At 49.2% G+C, this 23,575-nt stretch overlaps 5 protein-coding genes across 8 annotated transcripts; 3 read left to right on the top strand and 2 right to left on the bottom strand.

The window, feature by feature from the left end:
* Window positions 1-5,125: 5,125 nt before the first annotated feature.
* Window positions 5,126-8,011, bottom strand: LOC118504850 (calpain-7-like). Its single transcript, XM_036039862.1, has 4 exons — window positions 7,485-8,011; window positions 6,694-7,322; window positions 5,730-6,617; window positions 5,126-5,630 (listed from the first exon to the last, which is right to left on the bottom strand). Exons 1-4 carry the CDS (start codon window positions 7,771-7,773, stop codon window positions 5,256-5,258), a joined length of 2,181 nt encoding a protein of 726 aa, XP_035895755.1. The 5' UTR covers window positions 7,774-8,011; the 3' UTR covers window positions 5,126-5,255.
* Window positions 8,012-8,113: 102 nt separating this feature from the next.
* On the bottom strand, window positions 8,114-10,515 carry LOC118504852 (peroxisome biogenesis factor 2). Its single transcript, XM_036039864.1, has 4 exons — window positions 10,384-10,515; window positions 10,075-10,273; window positions 9,928-10,005; window positions 8,114-9,860 (listed from the first exon to the last, which is right to left on the bottom strand). The coding sequence occupies exons 2-4, from the start codon at window positions 10,168-10,170 to the stop codon at window positions 9,144-9,146; spliced, it is 891 nt and encodes a 296-aa protein (XP_035895757.1). The 5' UTR covers window positions 10,171-10,273; window positions 10,384-10,515; the 3' UTR covers window positions 8,114-9,143.
* On the top strand, window positions 8,140-9,154 carry LOC118504853 (DNA replication complex GINS protein PSF1-like). 2 transcript variants are annotated; one of them, XM_036039868.1, is made up of 3 exons: window positions 8,140-8,383; window positions 8,465-8,529; window positions 8,592-9,154. In XM_036039868.1, the coding sequence occupies exons 1-3, from the start codon at window positions 8,312-8,314 to the stop codon at window positions 9,037-9,039; spliced, it is 585 nt and encodes a 194-aa protein (XP_035895761.1). In that variant the 5' UTR covers window positions 8,140-8,311; the 3' UTR covers window positions 9,040-9,154. The 2 variants fall into 2 exon arrangements, with proteins under 2 accessions (XP_035895761.1, XP_035895758.1); XM_036039865.1 differs by having other exon boundaries at window positions 8,283-8,529.
* A 108-nt stretch (window positions 10,516-10,623) lies between the features above and the next one.
* LOC118504854 (protein transport protein Sec61 subunit gamma) lies at window positions 10,624-11,531 on the top strand. Its single transcript, XM_036039869.1, has 2 exons — window positions 10,624-10,810; window positions 10,897-11,531. The coding sequence occupies exon 2, from the start codon at window positions 10,904-10,906 to the stop codon at window positions 11,108-11,110; it is 207 nt and encodes a 68-aa protein (XP_035895762.1). The 5' UTR covers window positions 10,624-10,810; window positions 10,897-10,903; the 3' UTR covers window positions 11,111-11,531.
* A 758-nt stretch (window positions 11,532-12,289) lies between these two features.
* LOC118504848 (mitogen-activated protein kinase kinase kinase kinase 5) lies at window positions 12,290-23,549 on the top strand. Of its 3 annotated transcripts, XR_004905353.1 has the most exons (16): window positions 12,290-13,141; window positions 13,477-13,897; window positions 15,361-15,459; window positions 15,549-15,847; window positions 15,926-15,992; window positions 16,072-16,123; window positions 17,036-17,074; window positions 18,467-18,791; window positions 18,902-19,064; window positions 19,164-19,752; window positions 19,844-20,037; window positions 20,119-20,213; window positions 20,534-20,660; window positions 20,752-20,878; window positions 20,975-21,234; window positions 21,334-23,549. XR_004905353.1 is itself a non-coding variant. In XM_036039859.1 (15 exons), the coding sequence occupies exons 1-15, from the start codon at window positions 13,031-13,033 to the stop codon at window positions 21,081-21,083; spliced, it is 2,817 nt and encodes a 938-aa protein (XP_035895752.1). In that variant the 5' UTR covers window positions 12,290-13,030; the 3' UTR covers window positions 21,084-23,549. The 3 variants fall into 3 exon arrangements, 2 of the variants coding, with proteins under 2 accessions (XP_035895752.1, XP_035895753.1); XM_036039859.1 differs by having other exon boundaries at window positions 20,975-23,549; XM_036039860.1 differs by lacking the exon at window positions 17,036-17,074 and having other exon boundaries at window positions 12,291-13,141; window positions 20,975-23,549.
* The last annotated feature ends 26 nt before the right edge of the window (window positions 23,550-23,575 follow it).

The following is a 23,575-nucleotide window of genomic DNA, read 5'->3' as shown; positions in this document are numbered from 1 at the left end:
GCTATTAAACACTTTGCAGAGGTGTACGTTTGTGTGTGAGTGCGCTACAAGTGCGCGTACTTAGCAAATCCAACGGTTGTCAATTACCAACGATAAGATAACATATTTCGCTTGTACTATTATAACGTTACGTTACCGCTCAGTGATGCCTGTGATATGTGTCTGAACCTGCCCAACCATGTAACGCTTGCGGCGATGGTTCTGCTGCGAACCTATCAACTGCACCAACACGGCAAACGCTTCCACTTTACAATCACCGTGACGGATTCTAATGATGGTGATTTCGATCATGTCACGGTACGTCATACATCCGAACCGTCGCAAGGTGCGGTGTTTATTGGCGCAAAAGATTGGCCAGGTCTCGCCAGCGATGGGAGATCTAGCCAGCAGCAAACGTTGACCTACATCTATCCAAGGCAGATGCTAATGGTACAAGATTTTCCCTACTCGATAGCCAACTGTTTCATCTCCTTTCTGAAGCTCGGTAAGCAGAACGCCACGGCATCACCGACGACGGTCAATAGGTACGTGGTGTGCACTAGCGTTCAACTTGACCGGGACACCCCCAGAAACCCTTTTACGAAGTGGTGCCCAGCGCCAGACGACATGCTGTCGTTTGCTACCACACTGAGCGCCACCTGCTTCCGGCTTAATCGTAACGAAATGGATGATTTTCCGCCGCAGCTTAACGATGCCTGCCTGAACGCGCTCGGCAAGATAGTAGCCACCAACGGTACGTGGTCAACCAACGGTGCATCACGCACGATAACCACCTGTTCACGGTGTACGCGGCGCTGATAAGCGAGTGTGTAGAGCCTATCGAAAACCAACCCGAAACGCACTATCGGTTTAGCGCATGCTGGTGGTGCTCCCGGTTCGACACATCCGCTTCACCGATGAGCAAATTTTTAAGGTCCTGGGAAAGTGCGTACGAAGCGCTAATGCCAGAGGCGCGTCGAACAATTGGCCTCCGTGTAGTGGTACAGATTGAACGGGGCTTTTTCAATCAACTTCCGGCCAATGGTGGTGCTGCACCGACCGAGCATCAGTATTACGAACGTCTGATCGCGGCACGGTTTACCGACTTTTGCGACCGGTTCGTGCTGGTGTGCTGTGCGAGCGATGCAACACTGCTGCAGAGCAAAATACTGCTTGAGATCAGGCAGGCGAGCAGGACGGTACGGTCCCGAACGGAGCAGGAGAACATGTATTACGTGCTGCGAGCAACGTTAGCGGATGCGATTCCGCACCAACACGCCATTCGCCCGAAGTGTGTAGAAAAGGCGCTGCATCCAAAGTCGATTGAGCAGTACGCGTTACGCATTCGGGCTGAGAAATGTTTACGCTCGCTCCGGGAACGAGCGGCCTGGTTGGAGCTGAATCCGGATCGTTTGAAAATGTTAACGCTTTATGCGCGAATTGCAAAAAGCAGGACGAGCGAGGTGCTGCACTTCGGTGACTTTGCTGATGTTGTGTTAAGTGCGGCAGCGATAGCACAGACAGTGGCACTAGTACCATCCAGTGAGGCCATATTTATTGATACCGTAGATCCAACGAGCCTGCACCACCTGTACCACCTGCTGACGAATCCCACCGAGGCGTTCACCTGTGCGCACATTATCGTAACGATCCTGGACAAGGTGGACCGCGACACACTGACAGACATTCGGCAGCGAATCGCAGCTACTGGCGGCAGGCGTAAGCATCGTACCACCATTACCGTGATTGTATTGAAACTACCACCGGCACCGCCACAGGAATCGGCGCCGTGGGTCGTGGATTATCTGACGGAAGACTGTAGCAAGAAGTTGTCTGAGCGATACGGCACGCTTGATCTGCTTGGAATACGCACCCCGCTCGAGGCAGTCGTGTACCCGTGCGATTCTTTGGATCATCTAACAAATGTACTGGACGTTCACATCAACCAGCAAGCGAAGAGAACGTACGTGGATGCAAACAAAGAAAACTTTGACAAAATTAAACCTTGGTATGTAAGGCGCACCACAGGCCAATACTCAAAACACACGTATAGGCCGTACGCTATGGAGGAGAACGTCATGGCGCCCGAGTATTTCGCATTGGACGATTATCCATTTCACAGGTTAGCTACGCTGGATCAGTTCGAGGACAGACGCGAGCTGGCGGAAGCGTTGCTCTACGAAGCCAGCGCATCGACGACACCAACCAGCTCTTACAACTATCTAAAAAACGAGCGTGACCGATTGGTCCGGCTTTATGGTGAACCGGGTGCAGGCATGACATCGTACCTTACCTGGCTCGTCTGGAAACTGCAAACGGGCGATCCGGCAATGTATGTGATCAACTTTAATGCGGTAGAACATGATGCCGGTGCGTTCGAGTGGTTAACACTCGCCGTACAACCCATGGCAACCCGTACCGAGATTCTGGCCCAAGATGTGCGAACACTGTTTCGGTTGTCTCAGCTCGTTCGCCGGCGGTTGCCGACACCGGGCACCATCTTAACGGGCGACATGATCCGCAGGGAGCGTAAGCAGATTGATCGTTGCGCGGAACTGCTTACCTGCGATGGCGAAACGGTGGACGTGAAGAAGCTGCCAGCAAACGATCTATTGCTATCGTCGAACGAACTTCTTGAGGCACGATTGTTTGCGGAAAAGTACAACCGCAAGCGGCTCATATTCATGCTCGATGGAGCAGAGGACATTGAGCCCAAGCACCGGGCGGCGATCCAGCAGTTTGCCAATCGTTTGTGGGCGTACGACGGTGTACGGATAACGTTTCAATCCACTCATCCGCACCGTAGGTCGGACAGTGATTCACATCCCTATGATACTGAGTATCGCCAACTGAATCCACTGTCCCGCGTTGATGAGATACTGGCACTGCACAACTTTCTGCGCGACCGTCTCGATGCGTACCGCCGGTGTGAGAGTAGTGTGCAGGTGCAGCTAGTACCCTTCCTGTACGGTGTTTTGCGAGAGTCGTTGCGACATCAGCACATTCCTACGCAGCTACTGTACATGGCGATGAGTCGCTACCTGCCCGTGATAAAACGAGCCGTCGATTTTGACGCTCGGATCGTGAGGGGAAGCATCCGACAGTGGCGGTACGTGGACTCCTGTCACCTGCTCAAAACGATCGTAGACGAAAAGCTCCAATGGACGGACAAACTGCGACGTCAGCATGGTCTGTTGGCCGTACAGGCCGTGTTTGGCAGAGGGCACGCCGATCACCTGTGGACGCACGAAGAACGGAAGTATGCAACGAGCTTCCTGACCGATCATTACGTGTCGTTGGCAAAGTCACGCTTACTAACAGCCGACCGTGTCGGAAGGCCGACCCTGTTTCGTAAGCGTATTTTCGTACATTACTTTGCCGCCCGTTGGCTGTTCGAACACCGTTTGCGCGTCGGTCGAGAACCGTACACGATGTCGGTTGCCAGGCAATTTTTAAATCCAAACGTTAGCTCGCTACAGTACCTCTTCAATCAGATGATCCTTGCCAACATGGCCGGCACGGATGCGTTTAATGAGCTGGATGAGGACGCCGCTTATGTTCCCAGCAAAGACGCCACCGGTCGAACGCTGCTACATTTTCTGGCGGCAAAGCCCACGCCCGATGACACGATGGAGCGGACAACTATCGAGCAATGCGAAACGTTGCTCATGAAGATGCCAGCTCATCTTCTAGACGCAAAGGACGATTTCTTCGGCTGGAGTGCTCTGGATTACGCCTTCTTCACCGAAAAGTGGTGGCTCGTCAATGCGTGTCTGGAGCGTGGAGCAAAGGTTGACCTCGATGTTTGGATGCAGCAACTGCGCTCGTACGAGCTAGATGAGCTGTTGGACAGGATGAGCGCACTGGATCAGCACCTGCTGGCCAGTCACTTCGTCAGGGCTGACAGTGTGCTCGCACGGTATATCCTAAGTTCGGTTAGCGGCAGGGTTGTAAAATACTTAAAGTGCGAGAAAAACATCAGCATCCTGTCGCCGCTGGCGGAATTTCACGACAGAACGATGTTAAGCTGTTGTGTACGCAAATCGCTGTTCAGTCTGTTTGAACAGTTCGTTTCAAGCGCAGATGACCAGACACGGGTGTATGTTGCTGAGGTTCTGAGCAAGAACCGGCTATTGTCCGACGGTGCGTACCGAATGCGAATTTATCTCTACGAACAGGGTCACGTCCAAGTGTTTCCGCCTCGCGCTAAAGAAAATAGCCAATGCTTATTGTTTGCGGCAGAACGTGAGAGCCTGAAGCTATTCAAGGAAGTCTTCAATCAACTGTGCGAACAGGAGCAGCTGGTTTGCATTAAGGACGAGGAAATTGTTGAGGAGACGTGGAAAACGCCACCAAACACTGCCCAACTGGCAGCATGCGACAGCAGTATCGGTGGTGCTGTGTACTACCTCTTAATGCCGATTTTTTGCGAAGCATTGTACCAGGCTAAATTTTACCTGGTTAGCTACACTGTGCAGAAGATTGGGCTTCGAATTTCTAGAACTCTGCTTACGGCGATTATGGAGCTACTACGTTGGAAAGGGCTGCCCGGAGAGTCAGCGTGCATACTGTACTACCTGCTGGACAGGACCCAAGATTTGCACGGTACCGACGAGGAAGGTTGCACTCTGCTTCACAATGCCTGCAGAGCCGGGTGTCTCGTCACGATCGAATGTTTGCTCGCTCGGGGATTCGATCCACTGCAGACGTGCAAAGCGCGGAACCAGTTGAGTACCCTGGTTGATAGTGCCATGACAGAGGAAGCGTTTCGAGCTTCTGCAGACTGCTTGCAAAGCTTTGCAAGCAGCTCATACATCTGTGAGTGGCTTCTTCATTATGCTTTCCGACCAATGGCAGTAACGGTGGAGTAGCGATCGGAGGACATCTTCCACGTAAACGTGGCTCCTCGCGCACAAGGGCTTCTTGAGCTGTGGGACCGAAACTGCCCTATTGACTCGGTGATCTGCGGTGCGAATGCTATAGGGGTCGAACAGAGAGGAGCAGAATTCACCACGAACAAGAATTTTTGTTTGCAGGTTCCACAAGTGTATCACGTCAACTACATCGACACCGATGTTCGTGTTGCATATGTACCTAGGACATGATAGTACGTGCTGTCCGTATCCAAAAGAGGCGCACGAAAATATTGAAATTAAATCAACGAGTAAATGTATTTCTGTAAAAAAAAACTACAACCGCAACCGTTGTTGTAGTTAACGATTGTATGAACTTATTGTAACGCTATCCTCCCACCGGTAGATATCACATTGTATGATTCAATTAATTTTCTCTATCACCACGTTCGTGGTTGACTTCACCTTCAAAAAGAACGGTGATTCCTGTTCCGGCAGATAGGTGGACGGCCGTACCTGATACACACCGGCCGGTATGCCGTCGAGATGCAGCACACAGAACCCGGACCGATAGACGCCGGTATCTTGCGATACGAACGGTGCCGTGACGGTTTCGTCCGCGAGCGAAACGACCGTCAGTACCAGCCCGACCTGATACACCTTCGGACCGCGCAGCTCAATTACCAGCTCGCTCGTATCGGCCGGCCCGATGTGCAACCGGTAGAGCGGGTTGTTTTTGAAGGTCTGCGGATGATTCAGGCAACCGCCCGCCGTCTTACCCTTCCATTCACCGTTCAACTGGAATAGAAAAATGACACACACAGTAAAACATGAGCAATGTCGCACTTTTGCCGGACGGTCCGGTTTGTCGGTTTGCTTTGCTGCTGGCAGCCTTACGTTTTGCACCGTCGCGTATCGCGGACCGAGCTGTTTCAGCTCAAACTTGGTACGGCTGTATGCCCGCAGCGAGTAGTAGATGGTGGCCGTTTTCTCGTACTGCGACACCACCAGCGTGTACCGCCGCTCGGCGGTCGGATCGAGCCGGATCTTGCACAGATAGTGGGGACTGTTGATGCGCACCCCGTCAATGTACGGTGGCGGATCGGTTGGATAGTACACGCGCTTCCCGTTGCTGTTGTACACCAGCACCGTAATGTATTCGTGATTTTCGCGAAAGTCTTCAATGCTGGTGATGTGGCGGGTAAGCAGTATCCATACCGAGCCCCGGCCTGCCGGCACCGTCAGGCTAAACTGCGGATTATCGCCCACGTTGTACGCGTCCTTGGTCGGGCCGACGCCCGCACTCCACGACTGGTGGATGCAGTAGGTGTACTGGAACAGTGCCGGATCCCAGTTGAGGTAGAACACGTCGAAAAAGTTCATTATCGAGCGGTAGTCTATCCAAAACACGCCATTATCGTACGTGGCAGCCATTTTCGGATCGTACCCGAGCGTTCGCTGTAGCTCCGGCGTCCAGTGCACCACATCCAGCTCGGAATAGTTTCCACGCCACCGTAGGTGCGACCAGGGATTCTTAAGCTGCAGCAGCTTCACGCCATCGACCTCGCGCATATCGAGCACGGCGTACGCATGCGTTGAAACGAGCCCGGTGCGTTCGGCTTCCGCATCGGTCAGTTCACCCGTGGCGACCGTTACCAAGCAACGGCCCAACGCAAGCCCTTCCTGCAGCCGATCGTACACGGCGTCGGCATTAAAGTTCGGCTCGTTCGATTTGACCAACGCTCGTTCCGGTATCCATCCCGTCAGCGCGTGCAGATCGATGTTCTAGTAGTGGGGAAAAGCAAAGCACACCATTAATCACACCGTCGGTATCGCTTGCTACGTCCGCAGCAATACGCACACTGTTCGAGCCCGGGAAATCATACCCTCCCATCAGCTTCATGTACGCTTTCTCCAGCAACGACACCCAAAACTCGTTCCTGTTGCTCGAATACGAACACAGCAGCTGATTGTACCGGCCCAGCGGCAGATAATCATCGATCACCACCTTCCGCGGTATCCCATTCACGTGCATGCGTATTGTGTACTTGCCGCTCGGATTGTACATCGGCTCATCCTTGCTGTTGCGCGGATAGATGATGGAGGTGAGTATTCGGCGCTTAAATTTCTTCTCGAACTGTGACGCGACGGCGAGCGAAGCCACAAAGCTACAGTCCGACACGACCGTCTGCCGGATGCTGTAAAAGTCCGCATGGTCACCCACAATCAGCAGGGGCGTATCGGCCAGCTCACTCACACGTGCCCACCCCACAAAATCACGCTTCTGTTTCGGGGCCAGCTCCAGCATGCCGTCCTTATCGGTGAAAGGCATCGGGAAGTGGAACTTTTCCAGCAGATCGATATCCATAAAAGGGACGTACACTTTCGCGTTAATGTGCGACGTATGTTCCAGTACCCTTTTCTCCTCGTTTGTGTAAGCATGCCTGTTGCCACTGATCTCCAGCGTGGGACCCGCGCGCGAAGGGCTGGCTGTGGAATCGCCCAAGAAGTCGATACATTGTTTGTGTGTGTGTGTGTGTGTGTGTGTGTGTGTGTGTGTGTGTGTGTGTGTGTGTGTGTGTGTGTGTGTGTGTGTGTGTGTGTGGATGGGTTTTTTATTTTATTTGGGTAATGCTGTTACGTTGAACTTACCTAAACCGGTGCTGTTTTTCACTGGCTGCAAGGTTGTTGGTGAATGACTCACGGTCGGCTGCTGGGGGGGTGCCACCGGTGCCGTGTATTTGATGCCCTTCAGCTCCTCTGCACGGTCCAGAGCCTGTTTGGCAAACTTGTTCAACTTGTCACGCTTTTCACGATCCTCCAGCCGCAGGATTTTCTCCACCGCCTGTCCGTACAGGTCGATCGCTTCATCCTTCTTGCCCGCCTCATCTGCATCCAGTGCACGGTTAAGAATGGAACGAATTTCACCTTCACTAGTCATCAATCTACGTTCCTACGCGAAGCGGGAATATGTTTTATGTGTGCAGGAAGTCGGCTTGAGTCGAGTCACCGGTCGAAGAACGCAAAAGCCAGCCTGATGTTACGGGTTTAACAAAATAAAACAAAAAAGAGTTGGTTTCCATCCGCAGGACCGTGCAAAACTGTGACTCAGCTGTGTGGAGGTTTGTTATTGTTTACATTACGAACTGTCACAATTATGAACCAATGAGACATCCCTAAACTACGCTACACACCTTCAAATACACAAAACTCCCATTCTTTGCTTCCATTTTCCATGATGCAAATCTTCAATACAATTTTTTTCTGAAAGCATATTTATGCACGAAAAAAATCGATTTATCACTAAGTAAGATCATTCTTTTTGTTTCTTCTCGCTGTTCGGTTGATTAACTTGACAGCAGGATGCTTTGTCAGCTTGTCACAACAAACTATTTACCGCCAAATTGAGCCGTTTGTTTTTCATACCTTTCTGTTTGATAAAATAAGCGATCGCCTGTTGTGCACTTCGCTACGGTCCCATGTCGTCCGATAAAGGATTTGAGCTAATCAGAGAATTCGAACGTTCGACCGACCCTATACCAGCGTTCAATGTGTGTACATTGCCTGCCTGTCCCAATCGGTTTAACGTGCGTGTGTGTGTGTTTAACGTGTCTCTTCTTCGGATTTTACAGGACGATGGCGTACGGTCGGTGCTGGAGGATATTTCAAAGATATACCAGGAAAACTATGCACATGCGTAAGATTTTCGCTTCATTTACCTCTCGAGCATGGAAGCTAACCTAGCTCGCTCTCTTTCAGCATTACGTTCAACGAGACGGGCGACCGAAAATTTCTTCCCCTCGTTATGTATCGTCACAATTTGATAAAACGCCAGAAACGATGTGTGCTTGCGTACCTGGCAAACCGCCTACATCGTCTCAAGCGACTCCGGTGGCACGTGGGTCCGATTTTGCCGCCAGAAATCAAAGGTTGCATCAACGAGCCGGAATCGGTGTGGTTCAACAAGTACTCTAGAATGCTCGCCGAGTATATGGCCTCCATCCACGACGGGTACGGGCTGAATCTGACGAACGACATCAAACCACCGAAATCGCTGTACATCGAAGTTCGCTGTTTGACCGATTACGGCAAGTTTGAGCTGGAGAATGGAGAAATTATACTGCTAAAGAAAAACAGCCAGCACTACCTGCCGAAGCTGCAGTGTGAACAGCTGATTCGGCAAGGCATTCTGCAACACATTACGTAGACGTGTGCTGGTTTTGCTATGTTTCTCTTTACTCGCTTCTGCCCCGTTCCCTCTTAATGCCCTATAAAAGCCCGCTACCGTACGTAATAAATGTAACATTCGCCCTACAAAACTAGCACCTTTTTGAACGTCTCACTCCGATAATCACAAACGTTGCATTGGAACCCTGCATCGGCCAGCTGGTTACCTTTCAGGCAGAGGTAACAAAACACGTGCCGGCATCCCATGTGGTGTGGCAGAATGACCCGCTCATTGCAGTACGCACACCTGGTTTCCGCGTTCAGCTCTACCCGCTCATCCTGCCGATGGGTCGTTTCGAGCCGCAGCATATTCCTTATCTTTCGCTTCAGCGCATGGTAATTGACGAAAGGGATGGTAAATCCGAGCAGCTCCATAAACCCGGCCCATACCAGCTCGCGCGTCATGTACGAGTAGCCGATGTTTCGTCGCTTGGCTCCATCCAGCGACCGATGGTTGATACGCAACAGACAGTCCACCAGCGACGGTCTTGTCCCCGAACGCAGAAACTTGAAAAAGTTTACCAGATTAAACAACACCAAACCATTTTCGACTAGCTGCACCAGCTGCTGAACCCGTGACCAGCTTGTGAGCCGAAACTGGCAGCTTTCTTTGGCATATGGCAACACTGTTGTTAAAAAGTAATGGAAGGCTAACTTTTGCGGCGACAGTTGATCCTTCTCATACGTTATTGAAAGCATCTGCTGGCCAAAGGTGGCATAGGAGGTGCGCATCGAAAAGTTCCACAGCGCGGAATTTAATACAAAATTAATCTCTGGTTGTAGGTGGCTCAGCAATCCGGGCTAGTAGGAAGGCACAAAGAAGGGATAAGGCTACTGACTGGGAAAAGATCTGCGTACATCTTCTTACCGGTAGAACCTGCAGGACGTTCTGTATCTGCTGTCGTAGGAGGTTCGTTATCTCATGGTCTAGTTGTATGGAGTCCAGCTGCAGCAGAGTAATGCCAAACGATTAGGGCAAGCGATTGCAGGGCAGTGTGCTAAAACGAATACGAACCTGATTCACCCGTGGCACAAAATTTGTTTTCATCCTGGGCGAGCCTTGGTTTGCGGTTCCCATTATTGCGCTATCGGCCAATGTTTTTGTTTTCATCAACCGCTCCCAAATAACACTTTCTTATCAGCATGACAGCAAGTAACGCTCCTTCAATTCAACATTTACCCTTAATTCTTTGATGAAGTAAGTAAAACATTCTCTGTATGGAATAAAATCAAGGGATTACTTAGTTGTATAGTAAATCTCCAATTTTTTTTAACTTTCTTCAATTAAAAAAGTAGCACTAGTTATAAATCGTTACATGCTTACATGTCCATACGAATAACAGAACTACAATTTCTTCATTTCGCCATTCATTTTTCATTGAAAAATAATTTCGATTTTCCATGTTCAGAAGCTAACTACCATGCCCATGCGGTTAATAAACGATGGCTGCGAAATACGCCTTACAAATGCAAACTCATTCGACCACCGTTCCATAACGTCGAAAAAAAATGGCTTTTTCCGTCAACTGTCATTGTGTTTGTCCGTGTACCCTGAACCCAGTGTGCAACCACTGGTGACGTTGTCTGCTCGTTTCACACTCCGCATCCGACGTGGAATCAAAAGCGGACACACAGAGAAAAAAGAACACAAACCGCAGCCAAGAAAGCCACAGTTCGGACGCTCGGATTTCATTGCGTCTTTGAATTCTGCTTGCGCTAGATCTTGTGTTGTTGAAAACATCCCATTAAAGGTAGGTCAATCGTCATGGTGAAAGTGGCCAGCGAACGGGAAATCTGCGCCCCAATACGTTTCTAATTGCCGTTGTTTGTCCCACAGTAACGAAATGGATCAATTGACGAAATTCTATGAACCCGGCCGCTCGTTCGCCAAGGACTCGATCCGACTGATCAAGCGCTGCACCAAGCCGGACCGCCGGGAGTTCCAGAAGATTGCCATCGCCACAGCCATCGGATTCTGCATCATGGGATTCATCGGTTTCTTCGTGAAACTGATACACATCCCGATCAACAACATCATCGTCGGATCATAAGCCGTGTGCGCGCGTGTATGTTGCGTTCCCTCTTTCTTTTCCCGTTCATCGTCACCATTTATCCTGCGAGCAGAAGCGTTCAAACCCATCCACAACACCTTCATCGATACGGTATGCTCCGACTTTCTCCGGCATTTCCTAAACCTCGTCGCGAATCCACAGAACTTTGACACGAAGACAAACGGTGTCAACGGCATGGTGTTGGAAGCTCAGGGGTTGAAACGGCACCATGCAGTTGGTTAGTTGAAGGTGTATTGGCGTCGTTCCCTTACGCTCGCGTATATGATAGTGTAATAATCCTGTTTTCTTGCGTTACATGTTAGAAGTAATTCAATCTTGAGCGACCCGCTGCATGCAGTAGCATAGGTCGCGTATATTTTGTGAAACCGAATAAATAATTTATTGTTTCACTAAACAAGTACGCTGGGTGTGCAGTACTGTGAAAGAACCAAATGTAATTAAGATGTCACGAACCAACTCGCGCGAGCATTTCGTGGCATTGATTCGGAACATCTACATACTGCTGTCTAGCAGTGGTTGGCTATGTGTTGTTTGGAAGATTCTTTGGAGTAAGATACGGCCCACAACAAGAAACAAGGGCGATAATCCCACACGTACGGGAACAGTATCGAGCACGAGTAAACTGTAGCGATTTTCGAGCATTTGCTGAAGGGTAGTTTACGGGATTTTAGACACCTTAATTGCATTACATAGCAAAATAGTGCTGCCGATAAGATGATTTGCATGCCACTGCAATTCTACAGTAACAAACCAAAAACAGCAACACTTCGATCATCATGCCTCGATACAGTTGTGCAGTTGACGAGTTCATGAAAAGTACCTCAAACTAAGGTGAATTTTGATTCAAATTTATGCGAAACATAAATTCTAAGCACGGACGATCAACTGAATTGAATCTCCTACATTTAAGCACCATTTCGTTTTAATAAAATGCGACACAGAGCAACGATTATGACCACATCCTCACCGCCCGTTGTGTTTTCTCAACACATGTCAACACCCTGGCCCAGTCTGCCCCATACGATACCTGGCATTTCTGTTCGGTTTCTTACGTCACGCACCCAAACCGTCATGTGAGTAAACGAGACAGCAACAACACACGATTCCAACTAAACACTGCTCGTAGCTAGTGCTGGACTATGCATCCGACAGTCAGCCTGTCAAAACACAGACGTTTTATTGTTGGGCCCAGAAACGAAACTAAACGGGACGACGAAAGAGAGCGAGCGAGAGCGTGTGTAGCAAAGAAACAAAAAAAGATTGTTGTCCTAAGTCCTTCGATTCCGTGGGGTGTCGTTATTACCTATTGTTTTCTCGGTGCATCACACCACTCGCTCAAGCAATCGGCCCCAAACATCGTTCCTCCTGTTTCGGTCGCATTCCGGACGGCCGCTGAACGCCCATCACTCGCAGGGTGGACCAGCCCAGATAAAGGAACAGTGTCGTTGTAGTTTAGAGTTCGAAGCAAAACATTGTTCGGGTTTGGAACGTGCAATTTCGCTGGTGCTGTTGCAGCAGCAGCTGTTGCTGGGTTTGTTGCCATCCCAGCAGTTCGAGCGACCCACTCAATAGGGCTTGGCAAGACACTCGGTCGCAGTCGCCTAGCTGGCACCAAATCATCCGGAGTCCCTACTGTACTGCGTTGCCGTGCTTGATTCCGTTCGTGTGCGAGCTTGTTTGTGTGTGTGTGTGTGTGTGTAGTGTATACGAAATACGCGAGATTTCCTTTGCACCCTTCTCCACCTGCCGGAGGATCCGCATAGGGTGCACAGTACGAGGGGAGCAGGAATCCGTGTTATCCGTGAGTTTGTCGGTGCGGAGCAAGGCGGAAAAGTGTTCGGTTACGCGTACGCATCCGGTATCCGCTACGGAGCAGGCCAGGTGGAAAATGCTGGCAGAATGTCGCATCCAACCCCGATACTGAGTTCGGCCATCTCCCGCCGCAATCCGGAGGACGAGTACGAGCTGATCCACAAGATCGGTTCCGGGACGTACGGCGATGTGTACAAGGTGGGTGGCGGAAAGGGAAATCCCTCGAAGAATGCGTCCGCCCTGTCCATGTCTGGCATGCTGCTTGGAGCGTTGTTCTCAGTTTCCTGGTTGATAATTTTAGATCACAAACACTCAGCACGCCCCATCACACAGCAGCCAGGAGAGCGAAAGTGTTTAATTATTCCCCGGTCCGGGAATATCATTCCCGCGCGCACTTTCCCCATCCCTCCCCCACTTTCTCTCTCGCTCTCGCTCTGGCTCTGTTTCTGTCTCGTTTGGCCGCTGTACAGCCTCGTTCTCTGTGCTATAATAATTACATTGTTTCGTGTATGCCCTCGGCGCGTTTCTTTCAGGCCAAGAAGCTGCAGTCGAACGATCTCGCGGCGATCAAAGTCATCAAGCTCGAGCAGGGCGATGACATACAGATCATCCAGCAGGAGATACTGATGATGCGCGACTGCCGGCACTCGAACATCATCTCGTACTATGGCTCGTACATGCGCCACGACAAGCTCTGGATCTGCATGGAGTACTGCGGCGGGGGAAGCCTGCAGGACATCTACCAGGTGACCGGTCCGCTGACCGAGCTGCAGATCGCGTACATGTGCCGGGAAACGCTCCGCGGTCTGTCCTATCTGCACTCGATGGGCAAGATTCACCGTGACATCAAGGGCGCCAATATTCTGCTCACCGAGCGGGGCGACGTGAAGTTGGCCGATTTCGGTGTGAGCGCCCAGATCACGGCCACCATTAACAAGCGTCGGAGTTTCATCGGTAAGGCAGGGGCATGTTGGACGGGATGGTTGTATCGGCTTACAATCTTTCCGTTACGTTTCGTCGATCGAGAGATTGAAAGTGTAATCGATCATGTATGAGTGCACGGTTTTCACTTTCTGCGATTCCGTTCGGGCTTGCGGCGTGCACGGTTTGGCCACGGTTGATTTCAACCGTTCAAAGGCACGCAATATGCTTCGGGATATTTTCCTTTTTGCTTTCCGCACTTCCCACAAACGCCACACAAAAAAAAAACGGGGAAACAGCAATCTGAAACACATATCCCGTCCTGGTACAGGTGTTACGTGTGCTTCAAATTGTGTTTATTTCATTTCCTGCCCAGCACTATGTGTGCTACTGTTGGCGCATCGGAGTGGATTGTTCCGTAAACGGACCAACTATGTCACGCGATAGTTGCGTCGCGCGTTTACCGTGCGTGGAAGGACGATGGAAGAGCGCTAGGACGCGCCAGTTTTCGATGGGCTGATCTCGTCATGAGAATAGCACCGATCAATCCAGCTCGTATGTGTCCGTTGAAGTCTGGCCACATGTGAAGAAAAAAAAAAAACACCGGGATAGTAGCATTGAAAACACTAAAAGAAAGAGCTAGAAAATAGTTCTGGGGTACTTTGTCTGTTAGCCGACCAATGGCTTTCAATCGTATTTGTTTCTTCTGCGCACTGCGAAAATTCGCTTCCCATAGTGTACCGCGCTGCATTCGTCCGCGGGTTGGTGCTCGTGTTTGCCATTGCGGGCGGCCCTCAAGGCAAAAGGTGACCCGCGACGCGTGACGGATGTGATGCGATCTTCATTCCACTGCACGTCGCGGCACTTTTCTGCCGCAAGCGAGCGCAAGGTGTTGAAATGGTTTTTAATCGAATTGACACACTACATTTACCACACCATCCCAATGGAGCTAGGCGGCGGGGTAGATGGGTGTGATTGTGTGGGTGAGAATCGAGTGATATGGGGCAGTGGAAGCATTGCGTTCCATTATTTATTCACTATTAGTTTCATTTTTTTTTCTAAATCGCTACGCTAACACTAGATAAGGCATAGAAATACTTTAGTAGCTCATGACACATTACCGTGTCTTACTGCAAAACCGCATCGAAATCGCTTTTTGCGATACTGAATTAGCATAGACTAGGCAAATATAGCACGATGTCTTTTGTTTCGCGCTCAGTAACCAACCAGCCAGCCAGCGCACGATAAGATAACGGCTTCTCGGTGGCTGTTTTTGTTGTTGTTGTTGTACAAGGGGGACACACTGCCACTGATTGTGCGAAAGGAAATATTTTGATGTTTACATGATTACATTACTTAATTTAGTTGAATCGCTAAGGATAGAGGGATCCGGAATCTCTGAACTGAACATAACACCAGAATGCAAAACCAGAGGGATGCCTCGAAAAGATAGTATAGATCGGAGAGATTATCCATAACCTTCTTTCTACTATCAGGTACACCGTACTGGATGGCACCGGAAGTGGCAGCCGTCGAGCGGAAAGGGGGCTACAATCATCTGTGCGATATATGGGCCTGCGGTATCACAGCCATCGGTAAGAGGAAAGCAACAAACCTAATACGAAAACGAAAGTGGGTGAACCTTACTGATGCTCCGTTTTTTTTCCGGTTTCACCGGTTCCAGAGCTGGCCGAACTGCAGCCACCGATGTTTGACCTGCATCCGATGCGCGCACTGTTCCTGATGTCCAAGAGCGGTTTCAAGCCACCGACGCTGAAGGAGAAGGACCGTTGGAGTACCAATTTTCATTCCTTCCTAAAGGTGGCGCTCACGAAAAATCCCAAAAAGCGACCGACGGCCGAACGGTTGCTGCAGCACGCCTTTTTCCAGTCGGACATGTCCATCCGGTTGCCGCAGGAGTTGCTGCAAAAGTATCAAAGCCCGCACGCAAGCTACTACTATACCGATACGGAGGAGGAAGGAGTAATTACGTTTGCAATTAGTCGGAACGAGAGAAAAAAAATAGAAAATTAATCCTTTTGCTTATCCTCCTCCCTTTAGGCAATCGCCAATGGACCACAGCGCATTACGAGTCGAATGCATTCCTCTAACTCTGTTTACCATTGCAGTGAGTACAAGCGGGAGTGCATGGCCTGCTGCTAGAATGGCGCTTTCTCTAACCAACGCTTTTCTGTTTACACTTTTAGAACCGTTGGAAAGCGAGCGTTCATCTAGTCCAGAAACACTACCGAGTGATATGTAAGTATACAAGTTGGCCACAGGAGGTCATCGGAAAGGATACGATGGACGGTTTACTTATGTTGGCCTAGAAGAAGCGATCCTATTTTCGTAGTGCAATGCGTTAGCAAACTGTTTTAAACGGCTAACGCTGGCTATTTTAACTTTCACGGTAACCAGTTGATTTAACCGATCCACGCTTAGTAATTGTACCGCGATACGTTTGTTTGATCAGCTTTTGCGGATCCAAAGCTTTAACGAAAAGTTAATGTGCTAATTATGTACCACCCTGAATGTGCTGTGAATGATATTAACGTTAAAGGATGGACCATTCTGAACAAAGCCAATTCACACAATCACAACGTTGCATACACTGTGGTCTTTACAAAACGGGCACACACACATACATCCATCGACTATGCTCTAATAATCGGACATGTTTGGCGTAACGTGGATGTTAACGAAATAATTGCCAAACTGTCCTAAATCACAAAGCTCGTCCCACACACACACACACATACACACATCGTACGGGTAATTCATGTCGCGTTGAAGGTTGAACTCTAGATTTAAATAGGACAATGTACACTTGTGTCTTAAAATGGCGCCTTCAAATCAATCGAGGGACAACGGGCGAACCATTTGCTTCGTGGTACATTCGCTTACGGTGAAAAGAAAATGGAATTTCCCATCCCTTTACGGTACCAGTCCGTTGCTTACTTTACTTAGCCCACTCGTTCGGACAAAGAGTAAGATGCTCCACGTGTGCTATCTTATAATCTTTCTCTACATATAAATCTCTCTCTCTCTCTCTCTCTCTCTCTCTTTCCCTGTTGCGCTCTTAACCAACTCTTCTGCAAAACTACACAACTGGCGCCATATCTCTCTGTCTTGTGTTTTCTTCTATGTTTTTTTTTCTTTTTTTTTTTCTAGGAGTCTATTGCATTATATAGACGAGGAGTTGAAGATAAGGTAACGGACATCCGCATCGTGCCACTTTGTTGTTTCCATTTGCTCCATTCCACACACACACACACACACACCCTCTCTCAGCTCCATATTAGCAGAAAACGGAAACGTTTTTTTTCTCCCCCCAGTGCAAGCCAGCATCCATCCCTTCATAGCTCGCTAAAGGCTCGCCAATTTTCCTAAAGGGCATTCGCTTATGGCAACAGAAACTGTGTGTTTGTGTGCGTGTGTGTTTCTCTGTTGTGTGTGGCCGGTTTTCGTGTGTCTGTGTAAAATCCTATCAACGTGTTTGCAAAAACAATTGCCACCTGTACTTGGCAAATATTGCTGGTCGCTTTCCACGTGCTTAAAGCAAGCGTTCACCTGTTTAACAAATTCACTAACTTCACTTCAATTTTACCAACTGGAAGACACTGTTAGTATAGAATTGATTAAGCATCACGATCATAGAAGGGTAGGTGAGTGCCGAGGGGTGAATTTGATTGGTGTAAAATTCGCTGGTAACGCAAATGAATACCCCATACTGCCTTCTGCGCTTCGACGCTTATGCTTGTGCTCTCCTAAAGTCCTGATCGTTTCCTTGACGACGATACACACGCACACGCACACACACAGAGTCTGAAACATTTTTCTTCTCTGCCATCATGCGATCCAACTCAAGCACACGTTGCACTACCCGCTCATACCGTTTCATCTTGTTGGGTAAATGTTTTCACCTTCACGCAACACCTTTGCTCCTCCTCGCATACTCCCACATCCACACCACACACACACACACACCAGGCATGTTTTAAGTATACCCGAAAGTTAGCCTGTAGCGCTTGTAATTGATAACTTAACATAACATTCGCGAGACATTCTAACACAACAATGCTGGACAATGGGTGGGATCAGCGGTTTAACAACTCCCCAGCCCATCTGTAGCTCTTATGCCATCTAAACTACTAAGGCCCGGTACTGAATAACGAACGATAAGTAGATTCCGGCGGCTTTTGGGAGTAGTTGTTTGCAAGCGGACCATCGCTTTTCGCTGCTACTAACGAGCTAACATCGTAAGGGTCGTGTTTGCTTAGCATAAACCCGCTTTCTGGTGTTGTAACGCCATCTCGTATGAGACACGGTGGCCTTCCGCCACGTGCCGATTCGTGCCCCAGGTGTGGTCATCCTTCTTTCGTATGCCGTACATCTTCTTCCGAATTTGTTTTGGGTTTTTTTTTCTTCCTTTTGTTCTTGCTCTCTTGCTATCACTTTATGCCGTACAGAAGAGATTTTTTAGAAGAAAAAAAAAAACGTTTAATTTTGATTTGTTTTGTTTTGTTTGCTTGTTTTTATCCTTTTCTCATTGTGCGCTCTCGGTTGCTAACTGCACCATTGAACTACGGCCACACCGACCAGGCGTACGCTACCCCTGCACGATAACTCACTGTTGGCGTGTGCGAACGATGACCTGCCCACCGGCAGCAGTAACGGGCAGCAGCATCGCACAGGAAATGGGTCCGGTGGGGCGGTCGGCGCTGGCAATCACCATCGCCATCACCACCGCCAGCATCATCCGCTCGACGATGAGGACAGCCCGATGGCGCCGGACAGCAGCTACAGCCTGACGGCTGACGGTGGCCTATCGGCGGGTTCCGGGTATGACAATAATGGGCGCGACGATTCGACGCTGAGCTACGATGCGATGGATCAGCTGACCGCCAAGCTGGAGCAGCTGAACGCGGTACGTGCCATTCGTGGTCAACTATTCGAAGCCGTTGGCATATCCCGGCCCGACGCCGTTTATTCCCGTTTATTGTTTGCTTTAAATCAACGGTCCTTGTTCTTTCTTAGCAAAACGGAGCTACGGCCATGAACGAATCGCAGGACCATGGGAACAGTGGTAGTGGTGGCAGCAAGCGCCATTCAATGGATCAGCTGAATGAACTGTTCAAGGGCATCGACAAGTCTTCCAGGCAGCGTAGTTTAAGTGACGGCGATGGGAACAACGAAGGAGGTAGGATAGCGCCGACACGACCGGGGGGACACCCGGGACACGGAGCCCTAACATGTGCGGTTTTTTTCTTCCCCCTTTTTTTCCGATCCGAATGCACAGCGCCCGAATCGCAACCGGATCTGTTGAACAATACGCCACCCATTCCCCCGAAGCGACACCATCGCAGCCGCCGGCATACGCCACCGCGTCCCGTCTCCAACGGGCTACCGCCCACACCGAAGGTGCACATGGGCGCCTGCTTCTCGAAGGTGTTTAACGACTGTCCGCTGCACATCCACTGCACCGCGTCCTGGATACATCCGGAAACGCGCGATCAGCATCTGCTGATCGGGGCGGAGGAAGGCATCTTCAACCTCAACCTGAACGAGCTGCACGACGCAGCGATCGAGCAGCTGTACCCGCGCCGCACCGTTTGGCTGTACGTGATCAAGGACATCCTGATGTCGCTGTCCGGCAAGACGACCCAGCTGTACCGGCACGACCTGCTCGCGCTACATTCCAAGCAGACGCACCGCTTTTCCATGCACATGAAAAAAATCCCCGAAAAGCTGGTGCCGCGCAAGTTTGCGCTCACGACGAAGGTGCCGGACACGAAGGGCTGCACGCAGTGTTGCGTGACGCGCAATCCGTACAATGGGTACAAGTATCTGTGCGGTTCGATGGCGAGCGGGATCTTTCTGATGCAATGGTGCGTGGGTGGTTGTTCGAAGAATTGAGCGAAGTCATCGGAGGTCATTTATTTCGTTGCTTGTTTTTGTCTCCCTCTCGCTCTCTCGTAGGTACGACCCGCTGAACAAGTTTATGCTGCTGAAGCAGTGCGAATGGCCATCCGGCAATATCCAGTACTACGGCGCAAACTCGAACGTGTTCGAAATGATCATCACGCCCGAGCTGGAATATCCGATCGTGTGTGTGAACGTGCGGAAGGGCCCGAACGAGTCGCTGAAGCTCGATTTGATCAATACCAACAGCAGTACGTTTGTGTGAACCAAGCAGGAAGTACACTTGCTTCACTGTAATGTACATCGCTATGCTTACTCTCTTATCCCAACAGCTCCCAGCTGGTTTAATACCACCGTCGAAGAGATGGACGGTATGGCAACGGTCATCAATCGTCGGGATACGCTTCGACCAATAAAAGTGCATCAGGTTAGAACTGTTACCGCTATCCAACCCTTTGGTGGATGTTTGTGTGATGTGCATACCTGGAGTCAGAATGAGTGGATGAGTTAAATCTTAGCACTGATTGAAAGCATGTAAATCATCACCAAGAGTAGCCACCAACTCACTCACTACATTTTAACTCACTCAACTCGTTCACTCACTAAGCATAAGGAGTACAGCAAACAATTTGACAAACTTTTACTACAGCATGAGAAGTACTACACTCAAAAGTAGTTGGAAACCCGTCACGTCCGGGCTGGGGTCGATTTTGCATCTAACAGCGTGCACTTACGATTCTTTCACAGATTGAGAAGGATGCGATACTGGTGTGTTACGATCGGTTCGTACAAATCGTCGACATTCAGGGTTTCCCGAAGCAGAGCCGCAAGCTCATATCGCGCGTGGAATTTAGTTTTGTAATCGAAAGCATAGGTACGTACGCAAGTGAGCACACGGTGCTGGTAGCGCGCACTGGCATTATCCGCTAACCTGTATCCCCGTCTGTCGTTCTTTTCGTTCACAGTCTGTTTAACTGATAGTGTGTTAGCGTTTCACAAGTACGGTATGCAGGGTCGCTCGCTGAGGAACGGCGAAATAACGCAGGAAATTACCGACACGAGCCGCATCTACGAGCTTATCGGCAGCGACAAGTATGTGGAACGATTTTGACTGTTGACGTGCTGCTCGCTCAATTTAAAACAAACCAACCATTGCTCTAACCCCCCTTTCTTTGGGTTCACTTTCAGCAAAGTGGTAATGCTGCAAAGCCGCACGATCCGTGCGGACAGTGGCGAAGGGACGAGTGATGTTGGGCACGATCTGTACATATTGGCGGGCCACGAAGCAAGCTACTAGAAGCAATGCAAACCACCCAGATACAGGATGGAACGGACAGCCCCTACCCCTTGGTGTATTGCGGGGTGGTGCGTTCGGAAGGCCGTGCCAGCTACGTGATTGTTGGGTTTTTTTTTTCGCATGGAGATGATTTGATGCTTCATGCTAGCAGGTAAGATTGCAAGAATTGCAGGAATACAGCGCAACAGCGCAAAATGGGACGGGTGACGTGTAGGCCCAAAAACAAAAGAAGTATTAATCCTATTTTTAGTGCGCATTTGATCGCGTTATATTTCACGAAACTGACCACACATGAAGGAGATGCAAACATCAATCTATCAGGCACACTCTGTCGATCAGGGGGGTTTAAAAAAAGGCGAATGATTGCTCCGTTTGTTGAAATGTATTATTTTGATTCGACTGAAATTCGAACTCGAGAAGGGTGGCAACATTGAATTTAATTCAAACACACACACACATACATTTTTTTTTGCGTATGGGGCTGCTAGCGAACCGTAAGCAGTACCTGAAGAGTGAATTACAGGTTGCCTAAAACGGCAGTGTTACACGAGTGTGGTGGCATCGCACAAGGACACATTCAAAAACCCTCAAGAAGCAATCTTGCGTGGGCAGCAGATAGGGCCTCCTGCCCCGCGAAGTGCATGGGAGAGTATATTTTTATATATATTTATATAACAAAACAAAAATCCCCAACCACTTCCGTTTTGTGTCGCGCTGGGAAAGTAAACTGTTTCCGTTCGGACAATTCTGTGTCCGCCCAAGCTAAGCAATAGTCCCAACCGGGGCGAACATTTGCTGTATCGATGAACACTGATGGCAAACTATTTACACAAAACCAAACACTATAAAGACTATAAAACCGTGTTGGGCGCGAACCCGCTTCAACTAATCTAAATGTACAATTGCTACAACAATTCTTCAAACGAACAGTTACGGTTGCTCGCGTATAGCACGTGCACGTGTACATGACCGTGGGTACTAGCTATTCACCAGCTTGCAGACACACACACACACACGCACACACGGACGTCCACAAATACACACTCTTACAACGGAAAACCATAACCATCAAGAGCAAGTGTTGATGGGCTATAAACGCATTAGAAAACAAAAACATTTAGCAATAAACTCAAACAGTTTTGAAACAGTAATAATAATAATAATAATAGGCAGTAGGTGTCGATCGACATTAAAAGCAAAGACAAGCTATCCCGAGAGCGTACAATTACACAGCGAGAGAAAAACGAACCCCGCAGGATCCGGATTCTGTGCCGGTTGCGCCTCACCCGAATGCCAGTGCGAAACAGAGCCCCCAGTTTACCCCCGTGTAAGGGTTAGCTAGTTTTGTTCGTTTAATGTGTGTGTGTGTGTTTTTTTTTAACTTATTTAAAAGAATAATGTAGCATAACGTTTCGAGAAAGTCAGTTTAGCTGTTCGTTACGTTTTGCTGCAGCACGCGGAAAGCTCATTCCGGGCAGTAAAGTTGTGGTAGGCGGACGCAGAGAAGCTGCCCAATTACAATACATCAGCCGGTAGACGGTCGGTTGCCACTTCTGAGCCTGCTCTGTTTTAAAAACTCAACACGTGTTAGTAAGGCAGTTGCTTCTGTTTGCTGTTACGATTCCAATGGAAGACTATGAGTATATATACATCTTGCGTTATTCGTTTGTTAGTGTGTGCGTGTAGTATCGTCATCGCCTTCTAAGTGAGGCTTACTGTGAACAAAGTATTCCACCAACGCAAGGACCACCGGCGCTCTCCCACTGCAGAACCCGTATTGCTCTGCATCAATTCCACGTCAAAACATTCAAGCAGCACTATGCGGGACGAAACAACAGGCAAACCCTGCCCTCCTTTCCAGAAAAAAAATGCATTCTTTACAATTTTCTAAACTGCATTTCCTCTGCGTGCACACGCGTTTGTGCACGTGACTCTTCGTTATGTATCGTTGTGCTCGCGTTAAGTTACTAGCACTAATACACTCTATGCACTTTGTTTAACGATGCGTTTATATTATGTACTGTGAGGTTTCAGTTGAGATTGACTGTGGTTAGAGTAGTTTTCCAGTCAGTAGTAGTTTCACCGTTTTGGACCACACCACTACATGTGCGATTCGAAAGGCAAAAGGCGAGTGTGTCAACTCCTCACACACACACACATGTACACTCAAGTCAGTTTTAGGAGATAGTTTCATTCGAGTGCATATATAAGCAAGCACGATTTTGTGAGGTGTTTGGATGTGGATCATGATACGACTGGGACAAGGAGGACGAGAGGACGGACAAAATCGCCAAACCAGTTGAACAAATAGGATTGTAAGGTAGCAAAGTTGATCAAAACGTTGGATGGATGATGTAAAAAGGAAACCACACAAACACAACTTCCGGTTTGTAATGCGTAAACATAACCAAAATGGGAAGCAAATGAAGACGTGCGTAATAAAAAGTGAACCAATGGAAAGTTTAACCACTGGAGAGAGAGAGAACGAGAGA

The sequence above is a fragment of the Anopheles stephensi genome, chromosome 2 (genome assembly GCF_013141755.1).
Source record: "Anopheles stephensi strain Indian chromosome 2, UCI_ANSTEP_V1.0, whole genome shotgun sequence".
Lineage (NCBI taxonomy): Eukaryota > Metazoa > Arthropoda > Insecta > Diptera > Culicidae > Anopheles > Anopheles stephensi.
The sequence above is the reverse complement of the archived record's forward strand: the minus strand, read 5'-3'. Positions and strand labels throughout refer to the sequence as shown.

Excerpts from the sequence above, each read along its gene's own strand:
- LOC118504850 (XM_036039862.1), bottom strand. The coding sequence starts at position 7,773 with ATGACTAGTGAAGGTGAAATTCGTTCCATTCTTAACCGTGCACTGGAT. Across the intron at positions 7,323-7,484 it reads GAAAAACAGCACCGGTTTAG|CCAGCCCTTCGCGCGCGGGT; the intron begins GTAAGTTCAACG and ends GCGATTCCACAG. Across the intron at positions 6,618-6,693 it reads ATTTCCCGGGCTCGAACAGT|AACATCGATCTGCACGCGCT; the intron begins GTGCGTATTGCT and ends CCCCACTACTAG.
- LOC118504853 (XM_036039865.1), top strand. The coding sequence starts at position 8,312 with ATGTCGTCCGATAAAGGATTTGAGCTAATCAGAGAATTCGAACGTTCG. Across the intron at positions 8,530-8,591 it reads CAGGAAAACTATGCACATGC|CATTACGTTCAACGAGACGG; the intron begins GTAAGATTTTCG and ends GCTCTCTTTCAG.
- LOC118504852 (XM_036039864.1), bottom strand. The coding sequence starts at position 10,170 with ATGAAAACAAAAACATTGGCCGATAGCGCAATAATGGGAACCGCAAAC. Across the intron at positions 10,006-10,074 it reads TTGTGCCACGGGTGAATCAG|CTGGACTCCATACAACTAGA; the intron begins GTTCGTATTCGT and ends ACTCTGCTGCAG. Across the intron at positions 9,861-9,927 it reads ACGTCCTGCAGGTTCTACCG|CCCGGATTGCTGAGCCACCT; the intron begins GTAAGAAGATGT and ends CCTTCCTACTAG.
- LOC118504848 (XM_036039859.1), top strand. The coding sequence starts at position 13,031 with ATGTCGCATCCAACCCCGATACTGAGTTCGGCCATCTCCCGCCGCAAT. Across the intron at positions 13,142-13,476 it reads CGTACGGCGATGTGTACAAG|GCCAAGAAGCTGCAGTCGAA; the intron begins GTGGGTGGCGGA and ends CGTTTCTTTCAG. Across the intron at positions 15,848-15,925 it reads CCGATACGGAGGAGGAAGGA|GCAATCGCCAATGGACCACA; the intron begins GTAATTACGTTT and ends TCCTCCCTTTAG.
- LOC118504854 (XM_036039869.1), top strand. The coding sequence starts at position 10,904 with ATGGATCAATTGACGAAATTCTATGAACCCGGCCGCTCGTTCGCCAAG.